Below are 27,720 nucleotides of genomic sequence, written 5' to 3' on the forward strand. Positions count from 1 at the left end.
CCCTTAGCATAGCAGGGATCAAGTTGACAGCAGATTTTCAGAAATGGGTTGGCAGCCCATGTGATTAAGAGAGTTTTATGCTTGTCTTTCCAAGTCCCTTCTATAAATAGTGAGTGTAAGATTAGAGCAGCATGCTAACTTTGTGTCAGCCCATATCTTACCTACCACCTTCCTGGAAAACACTCCTACCTTCCAGGCTGATTCTTTTTGTGCTTGCTTTCGCCAGGTATAATTATTATTTATTAGAATAATGTGCCGCATAAATTTAGATGAAAAGCATATTCCAAATCAGGAGAAGTCAAACTGGGAAGAAGCACCAAAGACCCTGAGCACGTGGGCGACTCCCCGAGGGCACTGGTCGTGGCTGGAAGGCAGTGACAGTAGTGAGTGGTTACCACCTTTAAAAATGCAGAGGATTTTTTTTTAATATAATCTGCCTGTCTAAATAGGGCTTGGAGCCTGCAGATTGCTCTGTGTGGTTGAGCCTTGTCTGTGTGGAGCCTCATTCATGGTGAGAGGAGCTGCGAGTGCTCGGCCCTGAAGGCAGCAGGTCTTTGTATGGCCATGCCAAACAGGTAGTGGGGATGGGGCTGGCTGGGCCACGCAGCTCTTTTCAAACCATGCGCTTTAATGAGCTGTCAGTATGATGGAGGCTAAGTTCATCGGGAGCATGAGCAGGACCATTTCCGTTGTCTTGCTTTCAGTCCCAAGCATGGGAATTTGGTTTCAGTGTACAAAAACCTACTTCTTTCACTTCGTTTTTCACTCTTTTCTTGCGCCAAACGTAATGATCCATTATCATGATTTTGTGAGGTTCGCCAAGGCACAGTACAAGTCATGTGCAAGCTATCATTTATGATGAAATTAGATGTGTGTTGAAGTCCTGAAATGTTAATATTGCTCTTAAGTGCACAATGAGTAGCCCTGCAAGGCAGATCAGTACTCACTGCTGTGTTACAGGTTTGGGCTTTTTTTTCCCACCTTATCGCGGGGGAGATGGGGCTGCACACCAAGTTGGAGCTCTTTTCTTTTGGTTGGTTAAAGAACCTTATTAAGTTAATTATCTTGAATGCAAAATACCCTCTAGCCACATGGTATGGGTAATATGTCTTATGTGTTAAAGATTTCCAGTAGTAAAAACATCTTGGCTTCCAAGCTCCAGTTAGCAGGGCCTGCCTCGTTAGCAAAAATATGAAGAGAGCATCTATTAAGCTGCTATTGAAGTTGCTTCTCACAGGAAGTTTTAGGAGCTTAAGAGTCTGAGTAGGAGGCACAGAAAAAAAAGTGCAGATAGTTACCTGATTTCCAATATAAGCTTTATTAAGAAAATGAAGGAACTTGACTTCTAGATCAGGCTTGCTTTTGGGGGTATCTCTGCTGATCACAAATCACATGTTGTCCCTGACTGATAAATCCATTTTGGCAAAAATCTGTAATGTGGGCTGGGCTGTAGACATTTCTTACTGTGCAGATAGCTGCTGTTTTCACTAGCCTTGAAAGGGTGTGAATAGCTCCCGCTTCTCTCAGTGGGTTGCTCTAGCCCAATGCTGTGACTCAGTAATGATAAAGTAAATGCTTTACTGAGAGAGACTGAAGTTGAATTTTATTTTTTTTATTTGGCTTTATTTTTCCTAAAAGATAAATTGCTGGTTCCTTAGAGCCATCCAAAACTGGCCTTTGAGATACACGAAGTAAGTCTGTGATCTCTGAACACCACGAGGAGGGTTGGCAGGTGCTCTGCTTGGTGGCCCCTCTAGCCTGTAGCCAAAACAAAGTTAGGTTTATGCCACAAGCTGCAAGCTCTGCGTGTGTAGGCACAAAACTGGAAAGAGCTTCTGGTCCTTAGCTGGCCTTCAGCACTGGCACAAGCATGCAGTATTTTTGCTTATGGTACCTATGTGTGAAATGAGTACGGGCTAAATTGTTCACTGTGAGAGGAATTTGGAAAGGTATTATGTATGCATTGGAACGACCCTGTGCAGCCTCTCACGTGGCTGGGCTGACTCAGATTTCAGCCATTTTACTGCTCTGCTAATGAAAAGGTGCATTTCTTGCCTACCTCTTGTGAAGAATTTCAGAGGTTAAAGAGCAAAGTGACATTTTATTTCAATACGTATCAGTTGTGCAGAGAGTATCGGTGCTGTATCATAAGAGGAAATCGACTTCTGCAGCTGCAAAGATATCATCGGCAAAGAGAAGTTCTAACAGAGAACAATAACCAAAACAACGGAGTGGGATTTAGGATGGAGCATGAGCAGTCTGTGAGAAGAATGTCATATAGCTGAGATACCTGCAATAGCTCATTCCAGCTTAGGTACCCTGGAACAGATTGTTTTCCTGAGGCATCTTATAGCTTAATCTAAATCATAGATAAGTCATCATCGACTGAAATCAAGGGAAAGCTTCCCATTGGCATAAATGACATTTGAATCATGGATTTAGTAACCACTTACCATGGGCTATTAAACTCTCCTTTGGAAAGAATAATTTCTTTCACTGTTTTCATTACAAGTATAGGATAAAGCTGACATCTCCGTAACACCAAGAATAAATGTTTTTGGGGTCATGCCATTCAGGTATCAGTTTTACTGAGAAACCCCAAGGAAGCTCCACAGGGAGAAGAAGTATTTTTTGTGCTTTTGTGGTTTCTGGTAAATACAGGATTGACAAAGTGAGGACTGACGTGTTTGCTTTCACACTGAATGCAACAGGGCTGTGTTTTTCAGTATTTGGCTGACTATGTTGGATTTCGACTTCATCTATTACACCTACAAAATTGAAGAGTTCTTTTAATTCACTGTGTCTTTTGAATAGGCACAAAATGCCTATTTTGATTAATTTGAAAAATAATAGGTGTAAAAATTTAAGTTCTTGAAATGTCAGGAGAAAAATCTTCAGTTATCTTTCTACTAATTTCAGCCAGTACAGTGATTTTAGTCTTTTCCTGAATAACTGAAGAATATCTCAAATTGCAGAGTTTACTCCTTGGTTAAAACCACACATGGAAATTTCAAACCCCCCAAATAGTACTTTTAGGAAGAAATATCCACTTGAGACTAGAGACTTACAATGGCAATGCCATCTAAATGTCAGTATCAGCTTTGCTTCTACACAAGTGGAACGTGGCTGATTGCTGACTCTGCAGGATATCCCCATCTTTCAGAAATCAGTTCACAGTTCCTTCTTAACAAACCTGGATGATGGCACTTTTTTTTCTGCCAAACTGGAAAGATGTTACTTTGTAGGATTTTTACATGTGTTAATCATAGGATTACTTTTAGGGAAACACAGAGAAGGCCCTATATCGCTTTTACTTTTTAAATTATATGAGAAATCACATTGACTTAAGTAGTGATTTTTGCATAATTCTATTAAAAGGAATTTTCAAACAGTCAATATTTGACTGCTTAGTACTTTTTCAAAATTAGACCCATTTAATGGCCAGAAAAATCAGTGAGCCATTAAAAACTGAACTCAAAAAATAACTCTTTTATATAAATCCCTATGCCTGAAGGTATAGCTGATCTGCATTTTCTTCAATGTAACAAAATTTGGGTTTCATTCATGTCTTGTAACAATGGAACATTAACTGAGAGGATCAAAAACATGCTTTCCAAAAGGCCTTTTTGTCACTGATGGTGAATTTCCTCCATGTTCCTTTTTGGCTTTCATTTTTCCCTGCTTTGTTTCAAAGGAAGAAAATATTTTCATTTTTTTTTGGATCAGGTTTATCAGGTAAACTCTGTTAAAGTATGTGAGAGTGCTTGTTAGAGTTCAGATGACAGCAAAGCTTGAAAGACATTGGGTCAAAAGGCAGATTTTGTTAAAATAACTCATTTAGGGTATTACGTTTTCCTGTTCTAAAATCAAGTTCAATTTGCTTGACTCCTGCTGGCATTAATAAACCTACTGCACCTTCCTTTGCTTGACAAATATTTTGCTTAGTTTAATTTAGGAGGTTCCCAGGCTTACAAATCAGGATGTAAAAAATGTACAAATGGGAATAATCAAATAGAATTGCCTATATGGAGACATAAGGGCCTGCCCCTACAGGAACGTCAGTAGGGGCAGGCACTTCAGTATGATTCTATCATTGTTTCTGTTGATTTGGTTACAGCAGTGTAACATGAAAGGGTTTTTTCTAACTATTGTTGTTACTGAGTTCAAATATAAGTATTTCCCTGACTTAACCTTTGAGGTAAAGGCCATGCATGGCTTTTATGCAGGTGGACTGGTCATCGTTCCTGATTTCTGCTTGAGTTTCTATGCCAAGTGCTGCTAAGGAGTTTATGAAATTGAATCCCACTGATGAACTGGTGAATTGGTGAATTCCTAGTGCCACAGAAGTGGCAGGGTAGGAGAGATGCTTGCTGTTCCCCTGACTCCTGTTGCTGGCCACACAGCATGTCTCGGTGTGTAGTGGACTGGAACTCCTCTTTCTGCTTTAACCTCCATGCTCCTGGACACCCCTTCTGCTTAGGAATGATCAAATAACTTCAGGTTTGCATTATTCGTTCTGAAAGTCATTCTTCTTCTTTCTGTCTTCCCTGAAGAGGTAGGGAATGAAAGACAAGATTAAGACACAGTTTAAGACAAATTAAGTTGATGAATTCTTTCAAAAACTCAGGCTCCCCACCAGAAAGGGGAAACCAAGGCCAACCAGGGCTGTCCTCTGCAGGTAGAGATCCTCACCAGCTCCTCACAGATCAGTGAAAGTGTGTCCTGCTAATGTAGGCCAATCTCTGAGCTTATCCTTTCTCTCCCAGCTGTCAGCATTTCCTAAATAATTTCCTGAGTAATCCAGCCATAGGCGTCAAGGAGAGGAGGTTTGGGAATCAGCCAGGCTCCAAGAGAGGTACAAGAAGGTTTATGACCTTTTGTGAAGGTTTTCTCTGCTCACTCTTGTTTTTGTTTATATCTCTCCCATTTGCTTTGTGACTTTCACTGTATAAGGTCCATTTCTTCTCCCAGCAAAGTCATTAGGTGTTTGTCATCCATTCCAGTGGGACCAGGAATAAACTATAATTGCAAAGCTGCTCACTTCAGCCTTTCCTTGCCAAGCTGATCCTGCCAACTATTAGCTTAATTTTTCTTTTTTATTAACAAGAAAAAATAAGTAAATACATTTGAATAAAAATTGAACTGATTAATTCAACCAAAGGGAAATGGTTCATTTGGAGGCACCTCTAGGGAAAGCAAGTAATTGAAAAGTTGCATTTTGAAAATGGTGAGTAAAGATGCTGATGGGTTCTGGTTTTAATCCAGAAATTCATTATTTAAGGTACACCAGGGTGTAGGAGACTCAGGTTCAGTTCTCTCACCTGCCTGGAGGAATTCAAAGTCGTATTTCTGGCTTTCTAAGGGAGAGCCTGACTTGCAACCAGCTTCTAGAGAGCCCTAGAGGAGGAGTGTCCTCCCCTCAGACCCTCACATTCATTCAGTTCAGCTCCATATAAATAGACATTTGTTAGGACAAGGCTCAGAAACTAGGGGTATCCTGTCTGGGTGAGTGAGCTGACCGTCGTGCTAGAGAAATTCTCATTTCTGCTTCATTACCTATTCAACTACTTTATGTAACACAGTTAGATCAGGAGGGGTTGAGGGAATCATGTCTTGACCATCAGTAACCTTGGACTGCAACCTACTTGATCCCTCCTTAGAAAAGATCAGTGTCTTCCAGGAGGGAGCTTAATCTGTTCCCAATAGACCTGGGTTTGGATTGTCCAGCAGCCCCTACACACCACAGACCAGCATAGCCATGCTCCAGTCACCCGACCAAACCTTCCAACAGGAGCTTACTTCGATGTGGGTCGTGTGCTGGGAGAGAGGGAGGCTGAGCAGCCGCTTCTCATGTTGCATCTAGTACATGTCTGTCTCTAGCAAGGTTCAGTCGCACTTTGTGCTTCTCCTTGGTTCTGAAAAATTTCTATAAATTGCTTTTTACTCTGAATATGAGTCCTCTTCTGGTAAAGGTGGGTGTGCGGTTATCCATTCATCATGCATATGTCTCTACCCTTTTTATGGAGAGAGTACAGAAGGTGCAGTATTTTCTCTAAAACTTCAGTGCCAAATATAAATAGACAAAATGGAGACGACTAAATTATTATCCTTTGCTAAATGCTATCCATGTGCTTGGCCTGTAAAAGACTCAGCGAGGACAGTTGCTAACAGATTTCACATCAGAATCAGACTGCTGAATTATCTTTATTGTCCCTCTCACCATTCACTGAAATGTGGTCAAATAAGTTGCCTTTTGGCAGTGGGTGTGGGACCAGTCACTGCTGGTTCTCACTCACAGGCAATCAGCTGATTTGCTTTCCTTTATCGCCTTTATTTCCTTTCTCAGGGAAGGCTGCTTCTCCCCCATCAGCCCAGAGGCATGCCCCCTTGTGCAGTCTTTCATGTGCCACAACCGAACGTTCATCCTGGACGGCCACGTGCAGCTGAAGACGGGTCTGCAAACCCAGGAGCGACACCTTTTTCTCTTCACAGACCTTCTGGTTGTTGCCAAGTCCAAGTGAGTATGACTCCTCGGGCGCTGCTCTTACAGAGCAGCCCTTTTTCTCAATGGAGCATAGCATGGATTTCCATAATGCTTTTTTAGTAGCAAATCTTCCCTAAATCATAAGGAAGCTTTTTATTTGGTCAATAGAAGTTAGGTGCCTGACCTCTCCAGGCACCTTTGAAACCCCCATAGCCATAGAGGAATTCCAGGATACAACATTTTAGAGAAGTATCAGATGTTCTCGAATATATTGCTTGTGTTGTATCATCTTCCCTGCTTCGGGAGCGCAGTGTCATAGAAAAGACTCATCCATGCTGGACTGTGTCCGTTGCGCTGCCTTCAACTGACTGTTGTGTTTTAGCTAGATCATCTTCAGTCCTGTGGGGTGTGCGTAACGCCAGTGGCTGCGTCGCAGAGGGGTTAGAGGTCTTAATGCTTACCTGGAAGCTGCTTTGATACACGCCAGTGATGAGCAGCTGTATAAAAATAGAGATTGCAGGTGGCATCGCAGTGTCCATCTCTGTAGGTTGTGCTGTGCCAGGAGGAGGGTGGGGAAGGGGAAGGGGAAGGGAAGCGATGCTGAGCAGTCTGGGTAATGTTCATGTGTAATCAGGCTTGCTGCTGAGCTCTGATTATTCACTCTACCATTCACAATTAATTCAGATTTACAAGCTGTGTCTAGCATGCCAGCTTCATGCAGCATTTGTGGTTTAAGGCAATTTTAGAGGCTGCTTTCACTTGTTGTTATGGGTTATGGGCAAATAATACTAAAAAATCCTGATGCAGCTTCATTCTCTGTTAGGCGATGTGTTTGTGGTTTCACAGGGTGGGTAGTCTCAATGTGAATTCTGGGCTTTTGCAATGTGTCTTTTCGCTTAAGCAATTGTTTCAGAGGCTTCTGGGAAAAGCCAGAATAAATCTGTGTTTTCTGTAGAAATCTGAGCTGTGTCCATTTGAATCACACATAGTAAATGTAACCCCCCCCAGCTGAACTCCTTCACTTGATGTGGTGTGACAACACAGAGGATATTTTACCCAAACCATGTTCCACTACGGGTGGGTGGTGAACATAAGGATATATAGGGGAAATCTTGCTATTCTACCAGCAGTAGTAGTAATAGCATTGTTACTGTATTTGTGTATGTTTGTGGCACCTAATTTAAGCTTTCAAATGTTAAATATTTGCAACTTACGTAGGCTTCTAGGCTCCTTTTATAGTCACTGAGGGAAAACCAGCCCCTTCCTGCGGCACCCTGAAAGAGTGCTGATGATGGGTGAGGGGAGTCATGCTTGTGGGGGGTCTCTTGCTCTGTCCGCTGGCTATTCGGCAGGGATAGTCTCACTAGCTTAGGTCTAAGGTCCTAAACTGTAGAAGAAAGTCAGGTGAGATGAATTCCTCCCACCCTGGTCAGTGTGCTGAGCAGAAGCAATGTTACAGCCCCAGGCTGAGCTGCACATCACTGCAGGTTTGGCTGGGTCCTGGTGGGACTATTTGCATAGGAAAACACTATTCCATGTAACCACTCCAAAATCTGCTCCCCAGGGAGTAATAATGACTCTTACAGCATTTGATTTAATGTAGTGAAGAATCTGCAGTGTTTTAAGAAGGTGGAAGTTGAAGAAGGTGGAAGAGAACAAATTGTTCTTCTGCATGTGAAAAGGGGGGGGGGTGCAAGTCTTTGCTAGAAATGGTAAAAATAGTATTTTGAGTGCTATTACTTCATGTATTTTAAAGAACTAATTGGGATGTTCTCTCTACAGCTGCCCTGTCAGCAATTAAAGCATCAGAGCTGTCACTAATGAATACTACTTCAAAATCAGCATTTTTAAAGATATCTCACACTGAAATACCATTGCTGATTCCTAGAGGGAAAACCTGAGTGGTGTGTATTGCTTTGCAGCCGTGACTAGCGATTGTTACTGACTTTTTAATAGCTGATGCAGAGTCAAGACAGCAGGTCACTAGGACAGAATTAATGGTACAGTTGAATCTGACTTAACTTCAGAATTATTCCTTGTGAAGGTGCTAAAATTTTGTAATACTCTTTTGTGTGAAGTATTTTTTCATCTTGGGGCATATGAATACCTAAGATATCGTAGGTACAGCTCAGCGCTGTACTGGTGTCAGCTCAGCTGCAGGTAGCCAGTCACTGCACAAAGGGAGCTCATGTATATTTAGGCTTTGTATGATCAGCAAGAGGGTACAAGTTTTTTTCTAAAGAAAGCAACAAGTATCTAGTGTCTTCTGAGCTTACTGAGGAAACTTCTGTACGGAACTGAGCTGCTGCAACAAACTGGCGTTGCTTCTGTGGAAATTTGTGGGGGGTAAGTCCTCTCCACAACTAGTCTGTGTATGACTTTGGACAAGGTGCCTGTAGGATTGTTTTCTGCTAGTTTCTAACCATTTTTGAAATGTAGACTGTCATCTTTTCAGATCATGCATTAGCCCAGCTTATAAAAAATAATATTCACATGCTGTGCTTCACTCTACTGCCCTGTCCTTTACTACCTTCATGTGAGGATTAAGTCATAAATTGATTGAAAGAGTTTTTCTCACTAAACCAATGTTAAGTGTGTAAAATGTTATACTGTTTTCTATATCTTGATTAGATTTCTTGCAGAGAGCATGTGTTTTAATTGGGCAGAGTAAATATTTCAAGGATCTGTCAGTTCAACGATCAAGGTTTCTCACATAAGTTTTTGTGTGGAAGACACAGATAAATGGCTTCCGCTTTCTCCTTTGTAATACATACATGCATACATACAGATGAATTTTAAAGTTATTTTCAATGTGGCTGGACATAGAAATTAATGGTTGAGTACACACATGGAATTATGGTAGCAATCTCACAGTAGATCCATTAATGCTTTTGTCAGAGGGTCCTATTAAAGAGATTAGCAAATCTAGTGAGAAGTTAATCTTCCATCTGTTAACGGCCGCAAGGTATCCAATTGCCACTTACAGAAAGCAAAAGGAGCTGAATTTACTCAGCAGAGGTGGCACAATTTGGGGTGCATCAATACCTACGCCATTGATTTTCCTGATTTTTCTGTTAATTTCAGTGGACTCTGGTATTTACAGCATAACACTTGCAAGGGAACTTACTTCCTTAAAGACCGAATAAAATCTTGTTTAGATTGTTACTCTTTCCATTTTTCACATGTTCAGTCATACTGCTTCCTTAGTCAGCAATGATATATTTGTTTCTAGTGGTAGTGCTTTGGCACTTAAATAGAAGACCCACATTTCACAAACGCTGAGAACCCATGGATTGCATAAAGGACATGGCAGATAGAGATAAAGTTATACTTCAGGCTCTTTAGATGTTAATGGAGGCTACTGTTTCAGCGCCTCTGGAAACCAGGCCACTTGAATACTGATAATAGCTGAGAGCTGTGACTGGGCATGGCAAACGGGGTAAGAATATACATCAAGCGTGATTGGAGAACATCTTCGTGCTTCTGCCAACACTCTGCCGACACCCGCTACTGGCACTGTAGGGGTCTGGCTTTATGAACTGCAAATGTTAAAAAAATGAAACAGCATGTAGAGAGTTCACTGTCCTGGGTAATGGGAAAAAGAAATTGAGGAGAAAGGGAGAGTGAAAAGATTGATTCAGTGGAGTCAGACTAGGCATCAATTTATTAACATCTACATTAGAATTCACAGCTGTATTTTTTTGTAAATCTACATTTTCACAGTTCATTCTGTTGTCAGTCAGTTATTACAGTTATTTTTGTATTCTTGACAGATTTTACTTGTTGTCTGACAAGCTGATTTGTTGACGAGCCTGTTGAAATGTTCTCCTGTAGTTTAAGTTTCTCTTTGATGGGGTAACAAAATCTCATAGAGTAAAGAGAGGTGAAATGTACAGCTGACCAGGAAACACTATTGTATAGTTTAAAAAATACACAAACTTGACATGGTATTTTACAGTATTTTATGGTGATCTAATTGAAATGCACCTTTTTCCCAGGTGTGATGTGCACTGATGGTCCTTTCTTGCCCACCACTGTAAACGCTGCTGGGTTATTAGTGTTGCTGTACCCCACTACACCAGTTAGCTCAATGTCAGCTGGAAACCTTAGACCAGTCAGGGTACTGCAAGTTCATCTATGTCCTCTTTAAAGCTGCAAGGTTCAAGTACTTTCATGTTTCAGACTGTATTAGTTTAGTCTGTCCTAAATCAAATACCTTGTAAATGAGACTAATCTCACAGAAGGTAGTCCATGTGTATCAAAGCTCTAAGAAACTGCTTACCTAGCATACTTATTTATAGAGCACTAATCACCATGCTGCCTGGCACTGTCCCCATCCACATTTGCAAGACAGTGATGAGCTAACATGCTCTTGCTTGCAGTCCTTGGATTAGAAGGACAAAATGTTTACAGGGAGGGGACACTTTTCCTCCAGCCAAATGGCAGTTTTCTGCTTGTTCTTTCTTCAGGATTGCTTCATTGGCCTAGTTGTCACGACTTAAACTCATGAAAGTTGTTGGCCCTGGGACTAAGCAATCCAACTATACTGTAAACTCCTCAATGGCATTAAAGTCACTGAAAGGAGAGTCCAACACAAGTGGCAATGTTTGCCTCATGGCGAGATTTGGAGGGGAGCTTTAGACATGGGCAGAAGTTTTCCTGCAAGAAGAGGGATGTCCAGGGATGCCACAAGCAACCTATTTATCCCACATATATCTGTGGATCCCATTTAGATCAGAAAATGATTTATTTTTATATGCAACCCAAATAAAACATTGTTTAACTGAAGCAGAAGTGCTTCTTCCATCAGCTCCAACACCAGTTTCACGTATGCCTGAAGGGAAAAGAAACTCTGAGTTGTTTAACTTGCCTTGCTATGTTTTCATGTGTGTGACATACCTGTGAATTTCTGCCAGCAGGTCACACTCTCATTTCAAACTAAAGTGCCAAGCACGTCTCTGTGAGATGTGGACAGCATTTTGTACAGAAGAAGTCTGTGAAGGCAGCACGGATCCAGAGAGATCCTTTGTTTTGGGCTGGCCCACCACAAACTGTGTGGCAAATTTCAGGTAAGAATTGAGATATGTCTTATTTACCAAGTTAACTTAAATGTTTTTAGACTGATGAGACTACCACAGATTCATTTCAGCACCAGCGAAGGTGGGAAGCAGGAACTTACTGATTCTTAAACCAATTCCTTCTATTGGTGTGAGGAAGTCACCCTCCATGCCTCATCTTCTGTCTTTCTAGAAATGTGGCAGTGATACTCCCTTATCACTTAAAAATCTGAGAAAATACATGATTTGGCAAAGCACTCTCTGTGGTGCAAAGTTGCTTAGTGAAAATTATCTTTTTTTGGCGTATAATTTGACAAACACCTTGGCTAATTAATAAGATGAACTACAAACGGTAAGCTGTCAAGCTAATGAAAGCATCAAAGACATCCTTGTAGAACACTTTTAAACAGAAGAGCTTGTATTGGAAGTAGCAGGAAACATACAGTGAAATACTGACCTTGTCCTATTTTTCTTTTTAATTTAACTGTGCCAGAGAAAATGTCAAAATTCCTCTTAAAGCAGAATCTCTGAATTTTAATAGAAAGATTTTTGCTCTGTCTTTGTAGCATTGACTGTAGGACACATAAGGGCCGTAGAGGTAATTTCAGTGATTAGGCTAATTTTATTCTCAGCAGGAGGGCTCTGTCGTCACTTTGGATAAGGGAGGGCACCGTCCCCCTGAAATCCCAGCTGCTTAGCCACAGTAATTTGGCTGGATCTTGGAAAATGCATTTTCCTTTTTACCAACAGAGAGCAAAAGCTGACGTATGCAGCTTAATTTGTATGTCACATTGTCCGTATCCAAAGAGAATGCTGTGCACAAAGTGCTCTCTATTGAGCTGGTTGTACTGTTTATGTTTTTTCACTTAATAGTCCTGAAACAAAGCCGAAATTTTCTATTGATTTTCAATTGAACTCTTGCCAATAAACATGAGTTTTGATCTAGAGACAGTACATGATCCTTTATAGCTATCAGAAAGTAGTTGGATAGGAGAGCAATAGCTTCAACCAAAACAGAGTCAGAGATTTTATAGAAGTGAAATTATTATATGTCTGGAGGTACACAGAAAAATCTAAAATGCCACGCTTGAGTCCATGGATGCATATCTGACAGAATTGAAGCAGCCAAAGCAGAATCACATTTTTAATGTTTATAAAGTGCATTCCCCTCACAGCATCACTCAGTAGGTTTGTAGTTTCCTGAATGCCTGCTCTGAAAATTTGAAGAACTTGATTTGCAGAAGCAGCAGTGGGAATAGCAGTTACTCCATCTGGGGCACGATTTAAATCAAGAAAGTTGAAGCAAAATTAGGTTAGATTCCTTGCACTATCCTATTATTAGCTACATTTAACTGGACAGTTTTGTATCCTTGAAAGTGTATAAATGAGATAAAGATAAATGAGATAGGACTTAAAATGTCCAAAGTTAAACCCTACTAAGTACAATGGGACCTTTTCTGATTGTTGCTTATATGTACTTTGTAACGTGTTGATAAACCAAGTTATAAATAAGAAGAGAATTAGGATAGTGAAAGTGGAAAGAAGTCTATATGCCTGAGGAAATACCTTTAAACTTTTGAATTAAGCTCTTATTATAAAGTCCCTTCCTCTTCTATTTGGACATTAGTGTAAGAACGCAACCCATTTCCCACTGAATTCACTGATAAAGCTTTAATTCTGTGACAAAAACTGGTAACTGGGGCTTTTGATCTCTGCGGCAGGCTTTTCAGTTGATTCTGCAGGGAGAAAGATTTTTCATTCAAATCTGGAAAAACCTTTTAGTTTTTGTAGGTATTTATGGAAATTGCAACCAAGAAGCAGTCCATTCCACCGTAGTTTGTACAAGGGCTGTTTTGGTATTAGAATGATGGCTGATTTGTCTCTGTTTTTCTGTAATTCTTGCAGGTCTGCAGAACAAAAGGAAACATGGCTGTCTTTTTTACAAAGGTACTTTATTATACAGTCTTTGAAGGGACTGAAAAGAGTCCCAGTCATCTAGACTAGTGATTCCCAAGCTGTGGTACCTATGCCATCATGATAGATAGGCTCTTTCAAAGTGATATGAAAGAAAAAAAAGAAAACTCTCATGTCTTCTCCCTGCAGAAGATGGCGTGTGCCTTTCATGCAATGATCACCACGCAAGGAGGGAAATGCTTCCCTGTGCCTGAACATGGCTCAGCACAAAACTGGAGCGATTCCTATCACACATGGTCCCTTCCCTACGCAATTGTAGGATTCTCTGCCACCATCGCTCTAGTTGAGCCTGGGGCTCTTTCCATGGTGATGGCATCTAAGCAAGCCCAGCTGAGGAACCTCTACTCTAACATATCTGCTGCTCATGGCTGGCTGTGTTTTGGTCTAACAAAATGGACCCCAAGCTGGAGGGTATGGTGGGAGGGTTTGCATAAATAGAGCTGTCTTATTTCAGCCAGTGTTTGGACAGAAAACTACTAGGGGTAGTTTTGTTTTCTGGTCACCTAGTTCTGCTGGTAGAAGTTTGTGTCTTTATCTGATTCTTCAGAGTTCCTGGGGCTGTTTAAATCATCCTTGCTGGGGATGATTTCTAACTCCCCCTTCTCCTGTTCAGTCCTTTGAACTGGTCTGTACAATGGGATGTAACTGATTCTAGCAGGAACCTGTAGTATGCACTGAGGCATCACAATGATGCTTGATTTTTTAAATCCACTTTCTCTGCTGCTTACACTGATTTCTACAATGAACTTTAATACAACAGGGCATTACTGGGGGCCGTGGTCAGCATCCCTTCCAGATACTGCTGGATGCTTTCTTGTCCTCAGAGATCTTTCTACTGCAGTACATATGCAAACTATCTGCTTCTTATCCGGTTACTGCTTGATTACTATTTAAATCTCCATCTTGCTATTTATGTTTACAGTATTAAAAATTTACTTGTTTTGTACTTGTTTTGTCAGTCGAATAAGAGAAGAGAAGGAAAAAGACTATCCTAAAAGCATTCCTCTGAAGATAATTGCAAAGGATGTGGGAACTTGTGCATATGTAAGTGCTCTTGAGCTAAATGGGGGGGTCTAAATCCACATCGCCTATGAGTGCTACTTACCTGTAAAACCTTTGGATATTGGGAGGATTCCTTTGGGTTGCAACCTCCTTTAAGGATCCAGTCCCTTTAAAATACTCAGTGCATGCAACCCTGAAATGTTTGTTTCCTGTGTTTAATACAAGAGTTCCTTTTTAAAGACAGTGTGCTTGGAAAGAAATACTGGTTCTGGCACACAAACTAAAGGCTGTACAGTGTGAAGTCCCCAGAAACACCTCTAGCGGAACTTATGCATAAGCATCTTCAGAAATGCCAGTACAATGTACCCTTTTTTTGCTTGTAAAACTGATCTAAACCCACAGCTGCCTTCATTCAATTCTGCAAAGTTGCAATGTGTTTTATTATTTGTAATGATCATAAGTCAGTAAAACTGTGTATATGAACACCCTGAAATTGCCCTAAGCATGGTTTTCATCAACTAACCGATGTTGGTAAATTTATAAGCACAAGGTAAATTGGTAAAGAAAGGTCATCCACAGGGTGATTTGCACCTTTTTTACTAAGCAATTTTGAACCAATTTAAACGAAATTCTTGTATGTAGCCAGTTCCCTAGAGATACTCTAACATTCAGTGATAATCCTTCCATTCTTCCTCTGCTTCTTATACAGTTGTCCTTTCTTTCTAACTGTGCTTTTAAGATCTGTATTTCATGCTCAGAAGCCTAAAGAGCATTTGCAAGGACATGAGAAATTTTTACAGAAGTTAGACTTCATTGGAGCTCTTTGCCCAACGGTGGATCTCCACTTAGAATTTTGTATTTGCATAGATGTAAGCATAAAGGAGTCTTCCTTTTTTCAGAAAATTGTTATTAAGATAAACAATAATAATTAGAATTGCTAGGTTGCTAAGACAAATGTTAATAAACAACAACAATAATTGTGATAGTTCAAATGCAGGACTGCAGATGAGGTGTGAATGTCTATAAGTCATACATGCATTCAGGTGTTGCACTCTTGCACCAGGGCTTGTTTGGGTTTTTTTAAATGTCTTTTCTCCTTAGCTATAATTAGCTTATGTGCCAAATATGGTTTCCTGATCCTAACAGTCCTAGAAAAGACACTCTGTAGTCTAGCTATTAACAGTAATAAAACAGTGGAGGAGCAGATGGAAACTTTTTGATGCAAATAGTTCTCATGGCACTGTGGTCCCTGTACTATAGTAGCTGGAGATGCCCAAGAATTATTTGATTTTTGGAGTTTAGGGAAGGCTGAACACAAGGCACAAACCATTTTATTATATTCTAGCTAAGAGCAAAACTTATGCAAATGTGCTGACCTACTCCTGAGAGCCAGATGTCATTGCTTCAGGCAAATGTTAAATTTTTTATGGTATGAACGTTCAGATATGTCCTGAAGCAAGATATACAGTATTCTCACTACTTTCCTTTAATTGCCATGGCAGCTTGTTACCGTCAGGGACTTATACAAATGTACAGCTCAGATGTTTCCTAAATGCAATATGTCAGGGGGTTGTTTCACCTGAACATCCTATAGCCAGTATAAAATTGATATGCTCCACAGGGTAGCAGGGTATAGCAAACTGTCTTGGGACTGGCGGTGAACATTTACATCCTGGCTCTGCCACCTTCCCTTCTTTGGGCCATTGGATACGCCTGGGGGGTTTGTTGCAGCAGGCATGTGTCTGTTCTGCCGGGGCTTTAGGTTGCCATGAACCAGCTGTAGTCCAAAAGCTGTGTAGTCTTGTTAGTGGAGCCAAACTGGCATGCTTCTAAAGAGAGCTTGGTAACTTGTGCTTGATGTGTGGGAGCTGCTGTTGGCTTGGAAGTGAGGCCAGGGTAGGTGTGATGGTGCAAGCAAAAACCACTCTGGACACGCTCTCCCCACTTGTTTTTGCCTCTGCAAGGTGATGGCAGAGATGCTGCCACATCCCAGAGGGGCTGAGGATGGAGTCATTAATCCTGGTGTGTTTGAAATGTGCTGCCCTGCATAAGAGCAACCCATGGTGTGGCGGTACTGAGCATTGCCCAGCTGCATGGGAATAATAGTGGTGCCAGGCAGCAGGTGCTGAAATCCTCCTCTGGAAAGATTGCCTTGTGGAAAGCGGCACTTCCTCCAACACAAAGCTTGGCACGTTGTGCTGGTCACGGTAGCTATTTAGCAAGCGGTGTTTCTGCTGATCCATGCTTTTCCATACTGCCGATCAGCAGATTCTGGAGGATGCTGGAGAGGTAGCGTTTTAACTGGATGAAAGATTACCAAGAGGAAGTGCTTCTGGTGCTCGGCCAAATCTAGCTTTGAGAAATCTACATAGAATGTGGCAAAGGATATAAAGATGAACAGCCTGTGTACAGTATTTTCTTACCAGGGAGATCTTCAGTAGAAAAAGAAATGATTAACAATTTGTATAAGAACCTCTTATTTCACTGAAAAAACTCACCAAAATGTTTTCAAAGGAAACTTGCATGCTTTTAGATTACTTGAACCATTACATTTCCCTCATGCAGTGTCCAAAGTGCAGTTAGTGGCTGTGTCTTTTTGCATATTTTAATGTGGAAGTCTTGTCCCCAGTAATCATGGCACTCTCCCTTCTGATGGAGCTGTTGGGGAAGCAGGGAGCAAACACAGAAAGTATGTGACAAAGCAGAGGAATCAAACCTCGGCCTCAGACAACTGGATCTTTATCTATGTAGTATAACTTATTTATCAAGTAAAATTTTAACAAGATACTCTCAATTTTTCCAACAATGAATTATGCAGAGCTGTACTCTGATACTCTGTACTTCAGATACTCTTTGCAAATCCAAATTTTTAATGCCGCTTTCCCCTTCTCCTTTTTTCTGTTCACAGTCAAAAACCCTAAGTGTAACCAATGTTGATACAGCAAATGATGTAATTCTCATGGCCCTGCAGCAGCTGGGAATTAACGTAAGTCCTTACACCAGTTTTAATGAGTCTTTTTGTAATCACTTTTAATAATCAAATCTTCTCTTGTTTCCAAGTTTTAGGCTATGAACATTAATTAAATCCTTTATCACAGCAATTCAGTGTTGTTGAAATGACACAAAAGTGCCTAATATATAGACCTCCAGAGACCATCAAGTGCCTTAAAAGTTTTGAATAAGTCTCTTGTCCCTGTAAGGGTTCTGTCATGTTTGAAGTTCCTTTTAAATCTATTTTGCTGATGCCTAAGAGGAGATATCTTGACACAAGAAGGGAGAGTTTGATACAGCTCTTTTTGCATACTTCAGCGTGAACAGGAAACCTGCTGACCTGCTGGTTAGTTGGTTTCAAAATGTGCAAACATACGTGATCAGCTGTGTCCCCGGATTACAAGTACAAGCACTGCTCTCAAGTGTCCAAATCAGACACTGTAAATATCCATGGACCTTCACTGTTATGTGAGATATGAATGTAACTGAGTGATTGCACAGTATCTGAATGCACCCAATTTAAGCAATGTCCTGAAACTGTTTTGGAAAAAGGCTTTTTCAGGACTTAGTATTGCCTCAGCTGGCTCCCTTTGCTCTAAACTAGACAAGGTAGTGCCTCAGATGTAGTAATAAATCAGTGCCAGGGACAAGAATTCTGGGTCCCTTATTCTGTTTGTCTCACTGTTTCACAATGTGGCTCCAACCAACGCTGATATTCATAGAAGCTCCTGGATGACAGCTTTTTGACTGGCCTGTCAGTCTGCTGTTGGGTAACAAAATTTTTTTAAATCTTTTTTTACTCTTGATGCATATATTTATCTCATTGCATGGAATCGGACAAGTCTTTCCTTACCACAGCCCTGAGTGTGAAGAGTCAAATATGACCAAAATGCCACTTCTGTGCTTCACTGGGGCTTCTGGAGACCCCCAGCAAAAGTTGGAGTAACCTCAGAATTTGCCTTCCCTAGCATTCATTATCCCTAATTTATACAAGCTTTTAATGCATCCAGGGGCCTATTCTGCTAGGTTGGTATTTCCCAGGCACAGCAATTTCTGTCTCACCACCTTGTTATGGCTCAGATGTCCCGTTTACACCAGGGCTGGGGCTCTTGCCTGGGCTCAGGATGTAGGAGTCTGTCTAATTAAGGTAGCTCTGGAGTTGATGGAGGGACTGCAAGGTGAAAAGGGTAAGATGTGAGTTAAAATTAGGATTTTAATTGCAGGTTGTCTCCCCCAGTCTGCACCAAAAATTAAGAGACTATGCTATATTACCACTGCAAGTCTTTATTATTTTATGCTTCATTTTTACCCATTTTATGGGTGTCATTTGCACTTTCTCATTTTATCTACAGAAAAAAACAGGAAAATGGTAGTATTGAAAGAGAATATTTTGTTTGAGATGAGCAGGAGGAGGAGCTGGTTAGGTTTCAGCTTTGTATTCTTTTGTATGTATCACAATCAACGCTTTCCTCCTCTTTACATTTTTATTTCAAGTGGAAAAAAAAATGAAAGCTATCCAAAAGATGTAAAATCTTGCCTGCAGAATTATTTGCCTAAGTAATATACTACATTTTTTCACTGCATCTTCATAGCATAAAGCCTTTTTCATTAGGGGTGTATCATAAGATTAGCAATAAAATCAAACAAGCTAAATAAATCAAGCTATAGCCTGTGTATCCATCAAACACCCAACCCCCTCGTAGGATTGTTCCGACTGTGAGGAAGCTTTTTCTTATGCGCCATCGTGAGGTTTTTTATTTATGTCCAGAGAGAACCACTTGAAAGGAGTTCTACGACTTTGCAATGGCAATTATAAAAACTACATTTCACATGTTGTGTGATTAATGGGGCTATTACTTTGGCTGAGTTCACTCTGGTTTAACGCATCAGGGTTTTTTCCCCTCTGTGGTTTCTCTGGTAAAATGACAACTAGTTTGTGCAAAATGGCATTGATCATCTGTTCCAAATTACCAAGTGAGGCAGAAAGAAGGGCCTTGGGTTTCCCAGCTCCATAAGTACACTTGCTGATTTTTCTGGGACAGTCACATTTATACTGACAAATGGCCTCATAAAACCCATAAAGGACGTTTGCAATCGAGAGATGAGCAGTCTGCCTCCTGAAACTGCGCTTACTAGCCCTTCCCGTTCCTCTGCTTCCCCTTCACAGCAACGAACCCTTTCATATATATATTTAAAAGGAAAAGTAAATACCCTTTCTTGTGCTCCTCAGCTGTATTTATTTGCTCCTGGCTGCTTGCCCTGAGGCATCAGAGATGTCTCCAAAGCCTATTTATTTTCCTTCTGCCCCCTGCTAGCTAACTTAACAGCAGCACTAATATGGGCCAGAAAGCTCTGTCAGTCAGAGCGCAAACTGTGAAGGCTTTATTGAGTGTATCAGCATTACACCGGGTGTGTGCAGCAAATAGAAAGAGTCTCAAGAGCTTTGGGGACACTGGGTGAAGGTCCAGACAATGCAGGATAGTAGGTAAATCTGTTTAAAAGGAGGTAGGATTTAATTTTAGAGCTAAATAAATACTGTCATGAGGTATTTATAACCTTTTGCAGGCAGAAAACTTTTAAATTTTAATTATCCAGATTTAGCAGTGTCATTGAAAAGGGATTTAAGTTATAATAAATCACTTTTCGTACAGTGTATTTATCCACTTGCTGGTACCTTTTGTCCTGAGAGTGGCTTATATTAAATGTCGTTCTTTTTATTTCTACTGTCTCACCGCCATATCTGAAATAATGTACTATTCTCCTTCTTCAATTAAACTGCAACGTTGACTTATATATTTATGCTAAAGGCAATATTTAGAATTTGCTTTCAAATCAGTGGTTTTACACAGCTTTTCCCAAAGACGTTAATGTTCTCCAATCCTCTGGAAATTGTCTCCTTTGATGTAAATTTATCCTTTCCACTGTAAATTTTCAAAGAGGGCTCAGCAGTCTTAAAGCACCATCCAGCGCTCCCAAGCCCTTCCACACAAAAGGGCTGCACAGAAGGGCCAACAGCAGCCCTGTGGGGAGATTTTGGGGCAGCATTGAGCGCCAGGAGCCCCTTGGGTGCCATCCTCACCCTGGTATCATCAGTGCGGGCTCAGGTCTCGGGCGAAGATGTTCCTGCCTTGCTCTCCAGTGCAGGGGATGGGATGCTGTGGGCTGGCGAGCCTGAGCTCCGTAGAAGAGCTGGGGAGATGGTGGAGCAGAGGTCTCAGGTGTGATGCTGGGGATGCCTGTGTGCCAGAACATGTCCCAGAGGGTGCGATTACCCTGGTGCTCAGGATGGAGCTGAAGGGTCACCTTAGCTCACATGAACTGCCTGCTGTCTGCCACATGCTCCACAGCCTCTGCTTCGTGCTGCTTATCTGTAATCCCTCTGGGGGATCAGGCCTGTGTCTCCTCCAAGCTGGGTGCTGCTCAGTGCCAGTGGGGAGAAGTGAGGCACAGAGGTGTTGGGGGCCAGGAGCAGCACCCATGGGCAAGGGTCCCCTCTGCGCTGGTGCCTGCTTCATTTCCAGCCCCCTGGGAGCAGGGATGCACACCAGTCAGGTACCAACTCAGCCACATGGCATGGGGGGCTGTCATGGCTAACATCTTGGTCTGGTCTCAGAAGCAATCCTGAGTTTCAGTAGGCTGTGACCTCCATCTCTCTTCTTCCAGGAGTAGTGAAGAACTGGAGCAAATTCCCTCCTTTTCCCTCAGAAATTATGGGCTCCAGCCCCTCTCACTGCTCAGAGCTGGACTCTGGTCACACAAACCACGTTGCACGTGGCAGACACAATTCAGAAGCTTTGCTGGTAGCCAGTTTGAGCACTGCAAAAGTAAAGGGGGTTCCTTTGATCCCGCTGGCAAGGTGCAGGTTATCCTTATATTGTGAGAAACCTAATGCAAACCTGTTCTTAATGGCTGGCAAACTTATTCTTAATTTTGATTTTAAAGGGCTCTGAAAAAGACTACAAGCTGTGGGTGATTTCAGGAAGAGAAGATGCTCCTTACCCTCTTATTGGTAAGTTCTTGACGTGGTTTTGTTTTTCAACATTCACTCAGTTTTTAGTGCTGAAGGAAGCAAGAAATGCAGAGAAGACTGAAATGCAGTTTCCTCTTTTGTTGTGTTTTTCCCATTTTTTCTCTTACTTCCCTGTCACGCAAGTTTGCCATTTGGGGCAGCTAGTCAGATGCTGATCCTTTGTTTTGAAGAGCAATTGTGTCTGCTTGTGTCACTAAGAGGTTGAAAAAGATCATTTATTTCTGCCCCAATTTTGCTGCACCTGCCTCAGTCTTTCTACAGAGTCAGCCTCTCTGCTCACTTGCCCCCTCTCCTGGAGCTGGTCCAGCTTTACCATATTTCTTCCTACACTTCCATAGTGTTGTTTATTCCCCTCTCCTCCTCAGAAAAAGTCAGCAGTTTTGAGAAATGTTCTGTTCTTCCACAACTCAAGATAACTGATTCAAGAAGTCCTTTCCAATCCTGTAGTTCTCTTACTAGCTGACAGCTCCCCTATGATTAGGAGCAAATTATTGCTTATTCGCTTTCTAAAACGCTTTTAGGAACATATCCTCCCCAGGAATCAACCCAACGCTCAGAAGTGATTGGATGGAGTGATTTGATTTTGGCCCATGATTCACTGAGAACAAATCCCTTCCTGTTATTAAGAACCTTTCCCCATGGAAGCCCGGCATTACTTGTGCTATATCAGTTCACAGATGATTAGAACAAGAAAAATGGGTGGATTTTCTGTTTTCCTCCCACAAATCTAACCCCAGTAAATCTTAGCATTCCTTCTTAAAGCAACGTTAGCTACAAATGCTTTGCAGGAGTCAGACAACATTAATATTTGTAAAATGTCTAACTTGTGCACCTTATAGACAGTGCAAACTGTTTTGTCTTTGAAACATAACAGACTTTGTCTTTCTGACTCTTATGTGTACCTTCTTCAGATAAAATCACAGCCATGGTTTTAAACATAGAGCTGGAAAATCCAGAAATGGGAAAGACCCTTCTAATTGACTGACTCTCACTGCAAATTGAAGTTACAATCCCTGGAAAAGGAGAATCTGATATAAAACTGATGCTGTTCTTGATATTTATGTAAAGGTTTATCAGATAAGGCCAGCTTGTGTCATAAGTAGACATCAGAAGCAGAGTTCGACTGTGCTTTGGCTTCACACTACCTATCATCTCAAATAATGTGTCTTCCACTATCGATGTTCAAGTCGAAGTGCAAGTTAACTAAAACCTCTTAACATTACACCCATATTTAATATATTTCAACTGCCAGGTCTTTAGACAAGTCCAAAAAATATCTTTCTGGTGGCATTTTTGAAAGCTTCCTCAGAAATGAATTGCCTCTGTGTGGTCCCCAAAGATGCTGCTTAATGCCGAGTGTTGCTCATTTGCATTAGCCCTGTGATTAACGTTTCCTTCCTGTTTCAGCCTCAGACAGGAACCATAATTGTATCTCATTTGACTGAGTTGATGGCTGTTGCACTTACTGTGGAGAGGGAGGGGAGATCACTTTCACACTGGATTTTTTTGGTTTTGCATGCTCAGCAAAAATTTGACAGATAACTGTTCCCAGAATCTCATTTCTCACCAGAACGATATAAACAACCAGTACCTACACTTTCAGTGCCACAAGTAAAGCAGTAGAAAGAATAAACACTGAATTCAGAAACAGTCACTTGTATTTTTTCTGATGGGCTTTTACGTGATACAGCTGAAATAGATCTGATTTTACTTTTACATCTGTTTAACTACACCAAACACAGTAACTCCGTATCTGCCAGTGTATGATTTATGCTCATGTAAATATGCAGAAAAGCATCAATTCTGAGATTACTGAGAGAGAAAGTGCTGCAGGCCAGCATGCAAAATCTGCTTTTCCTCCAAGGCAGATGGAGTTTTGCAAGTCTGCAGTCAATCCAACACAGATTATTATGATTTCTCTTTGAACAGGACATGAATATCCCTTTGGAATTAAAATGAGCCACATTCGCGATGCAATGCCCCATGGATCAAAGCACTGTGCCTGCCCCAGGCAGCTTCAGGGGTCCTTCTTGACGGAGCAGCTGCCCCAGGAGCTGCAGTGCCAGTTTGTGCTGAAGCCAAGCCGCCTGGCCCTCTGCCAGCAGCTGAACGGTACGTCGCCCCGCTCGCCCCGGCATCGTTCACCCGCAGCCCGGCTACCTCCCTGGCTCTGCTATAGAAAGCAAATGTGCCGGCACGGGCGGGGGGTGGTGGAGAGAGAAGAGGAGCACGCAGATGTACCTTCCAGCTGCACGGGGGATTTTGCAGTGTAGTTCTCCCTGATTTGAGTGTGCTGTTGTATATGTGTCATCTTTGTGAGTTACATTTTGACAAGCTGACTGTCAAATGATTGTTCTAAAACCAGCAAGAGAAAGACAAGATCTCTCCCCTGAATTTTTTGTAAGTCTATTAGCCCTTGCTGTGCTCTGTAGCAAGGCAGAGTGATTTTATGGTTCGGGAGTCAAGGCTTGACTTCAGCACAGAATTCCCATGCTATGTTCGGCAGCATCCTTTATCTCAACAGGTACTTAGGACTACACGCCTGCCTCGCTGGGACCCTCACATAGCAAAGCCTAGGCATGTACCTGAGTATCTAGATGAAGTGAGCAAATACAACTTATTTATTTCAGTTCTCTTTGAGTAAAATGAAAACAGTAATATTTTCTTCTGTCTTTGGCCTTGATGCTGCAAAAATATGAGCACCTGCTTTCTATTTTGTACTCTGCTGTCAGTGACCCAATGACTGCTCACTGCTCATGAGTAAAATAAATGAGGACATCTTTACAGGGTTGGGGCATTAGAATGAAAACTCTGTAGGGCAAGGATGCACCCCATGGTGTGTATTTATTGTCCTTAACATGCTGGCATACTCAGCTCAATTAGAAACTCTGCCTTACTTCACCGTTAATGACCATATAATAATAAAAATAACATATGCGCACTGTTATCCTGTGCACTCCCCAATAGCTGAGATCTCCCACAATATATTAATATAATCCATTTGTAATGTTTTTAGAAATTAAACATAGTGAGGCTGTACCAGTGTCTATTACAAATTATTCCAGAAATTGATTGCATTTTATATAAATTAATTTCCTTTCCACAGTCCTTCATCCCCCCCTTCCCCAGTAATTTGTATCACATATTACTTCATGGCATATTTTAAGAATGAGGCAATCTAGCAAAGGGGTGTAATTAGGTTTACAGGCCCCGCTTGGCAGCTGACGTTGACTGGCAAGAGAAAATAGAAATGCAAATCAGGTCTGTAAAGTTCTAATGCAGATGTGTTGTCAGGGGTGCTGTGCAAGCCGCAGGAGGGGAGGCGAGGCTGGCTTTGGGGCAGCAGAAGCCTGGGACAGCCTGCAAGTCATGCACAGGGGGAGAGAGGCTTTTCGTCCATTCACCTTTTCTGTTTTCATCAGACAAAACCTTTTAAAGTGATCTATAGGTCTGGCTGCTTGCAAACCAGATTATCTTGCATACAGTGCTGCTCATTGTGCTCTTCCTTACTCTTTCTCACCTATTTTGGTTTTGGAAAACAGCGAAGGGTACCTGTGTGCAAGCCAAGGCGATGATCTGGCTTTGGGCTCGTCTTCAGATCAGCAAGCCAAAATCTGTGTTGTTGTTAGGTAACTACTAGGCACACCACCACATGCAAGACAAATTTACAGGGAGCGGAGTCTGTAGCCCCACATTTCACTGCCACACATGCTGTATTATCCTCCCTCCCAGTGCTTCCCTGCACTGATACTGCTGTGCTGGACACGCTGTCCCTTCTGGAGGCAGCGAGGGGTACCTGCCCAGTTGTACCAGCATGCACCATGGTTAGGCAGCCTTGTAGGTGTTGACAGGCAGGCATGACTGACAACTGGCCATCATGTCAAATAAGTAGCTGTGTGGACACCAACTGTGGTGGTGGAATTGCATCAGGCGTTCTGGCAGGATGGTTAAAAAAAGTACAGAAGAATTTACAGTGGGAGAACTGGAGTGTTTCTGTTGCCTCTCCTGCAGCCTTTCAGCATGTAACAGGAATGGTCACCTACCAGTTAAACATAGCCATTAAGTAATGCTCATGAGCACATGTCTAAAAAGTATTGTAAATACTGATTTGCTTAAAGTTTAACTTGAAAGAACTGACAGCTGTCAGTGGCTGGTCTGTAATCCAAATTATTATTTAGTTGTCTGTTAAAAGAGAAAGCAAAATTTTAACAAATTGGTCTCAATACAGAAAGGAGGTCTTTGAAAACTATTTGACAGTTACAGGGTTGATCAGAAGGGATGCTATGTTGTTAAATAGATCTGAGGTTTTATTTAGAAGTTTCTGATTAGTTTGCAAGAAGAGGAAATGCCACTTGCATGGCTGGGACACTACCTATGAATCAAAATTCCCTGCATGTAAAATATGAGCAGAATAGATGGCTGCTGTGAACTCTGAGCAAGATCTGCAACCAAAGAAGTATTGCTTTTTTTCTGATTCTGGCCTAGAATAATCCACCAGAGCAAGACCCTGATGTTTTTTGTGTCATGGTTTAACCCCAGCTGGCAACTAAGCCCCACGCACCCACTCACTCATTACCCCTGGTTGGGATGGGGGAGAGAATCGGAAGAGTAACAGTGAGAAAACTGGTGGGTTGAGATAAAGACAGTTTAATAGGTAAAGCAAAAGCCATACACACAAGCAAAGCAAAACAAGGAATTCATTCACCACTTCCCATGGGCAGGTGGGTGTTCGGCCATCTCCAGGAAAGCAGGGCTCCATCATGTGTAACGGTTACTTGGGAAGGCAAGCGCCATCACTAAGAACTTTCCCCCCTTTCCTTCTCCTTCCCCCAGCTTTATATGCTGAGCATGACATCATATGGTATGGAATATCCCTGTGGTCAGTTGGGGTCAGCTGTCCCAGCTGTGTCCCCTCCCAACTCCTTGTGCACCCCCAGCCTACTCACTGGTGGGGTGGTGTGAGGAGCAGAAAAGGCCTTGGCTCTGTGTAAGCACTGCTCAGCAGTAACAAAAACATCCCTGTGTTAGCAACACTGTTTTCAGCACAAATCCAAAACACAGCCTCGTACTAGCTGCTGTGAAGAACATTAACTCTATCCCAACCAAAACCAGCACATTTTGTATGGAAGTACTTCTGCAGAGCACTAATTGGCATCTGTCTTGGCTGAGAGGAGGCTGGGCGTCTCCTAGTGTTATAACTTTGCACAGGTTCAAGAAAAGAAAGTGTATATCCTCCCCTTCTTATCTGCTCTTTAATTTAAGACTTCTCAGCTCCCTTCGAAAAGGGGATATGAAAAGGATGAGTTTTCCTGTTGTTCAGTGAATGTTAATTTTTTGTAAGTGACATGGCATTTCTTTGCCGTACATCAGTTGTTGGTTTCTGCCTTGGTATGCTGAAGAACACTCCTTCCTGTCCCAGGAGAGAACTGCAGTTAGTCACAGTTACCCTGTGCTCACATTGTCAGTTTGGGCCATGGCTTTCAAGAGTGAAGCAAACAGTGAGAGACTAAGAAAAAAGTTCCTAATTTTAAGACCCATTTTTTCCACTTCTGCTATTCCTTGTTCTCCAAAATAGCATATCTTCTTAATTTTTACTTCCACCAAGATCTACAGGGTTGCCAGAAAAAAACACCAATATGTCGTTGCCATTGTGTGAATAGAACTCCAAGTGAAGCAAACCATATTCACATGCTAATATCCAGCTCATCTGAAAGAAAAATTGCCATTTTGAAATTTATAGGTTAGTTATGTTCTCCCAAAACATGATGTGTCAAGTAAAGCCTTAGACACTGCCAAGCTTATATTTTATGAAGCTTTGGACTGCTTAAAATGTATCTCCTCCTTATTATTTTTTATTAAAAGAATTTTTCATCAGGCTCTCACATTCATATGTTCACATTTTGAGTTAGACTGTAACTTTTCATCCTGTAAGCCTCTAATGAAAAGACTTCCACCCATTCCCTAAGGGAGCATGATCTAGAATGGAATGATGTATAACGAAAATCACTATTTGGGCTAAAAAACAAGTGTAGTAAAGTATAGGAGAGAAAAATCTGGTATTATACCACACCCCTTACTTCTGCAAGCCTTGCTTCTACCCTCTGCCCTCCACAACAGCAGAAAGCAAAATGTTTGGCCAAGTGGAAGAACCAGCACAGGGTAGGTAAGCTACTAAATCAAAG

At 41.7% G+C, this 27,720-nt stretch overlaps 1 protein-coding gene across 3 annotated transcripts in view; it reads left to right on the forward strand.

Moving 5' to 3' along the window:
• Positions 1–27,720, forward strand: part of ARHGAP20 (Rho GTPase activating protein 20) — a 61,904-nt gene that overhangs the window by 23,076 nt on the left and 11,108 nt on the right. For 2 of the 3 annotated variants that reach the window (XM_054812869.1, XM_054812871.1), the window contains 7 exons: positions 6,347–6,517; positions 11,401–11,553; positions 13,447–13,488; positions 14,475–14,559; positions 17,426–17,503; positions 21,451–21,517; positions 23,468–23,650. In XM_054812869.1, the coding sequence (XP_054668844.1) occupies positions 6,347–6,517; positions 11,401–11,553; positions 13,447–13,488; positions 14,475–14,559; positions 17,426–17,503; positions 21,451–21,517; positions 23,468–23,650 (779 nt within the window). The remainder of the gene's footprint in view (positions 1–6,346; positions 6,518–11,400; positions 11,554–13,446; positions 13,489–14,474; positions 14,560–17,425; positions 17,504–21,450; positions 21,518–23,467; positions 23,651–27,720) is intronic. The other variant, XM_054812870.1, reaches the window with a different exon arrangement.

The sequence above is a fragment of the Grus americana genome, chromosome 1 (genome assembly GCF_028858705.1).
Source record: "Grus americana isolate bGruAme1 chromosome 1, bGruAme1.mat, whole genome shotgun sequence".
Classification (NCBI taxonomy): domain Eukaryota; kingdom Metazoa; phylum Chordata; class Aves; order Gruiformes; family Gruidae; genus Grus; species Grus americana.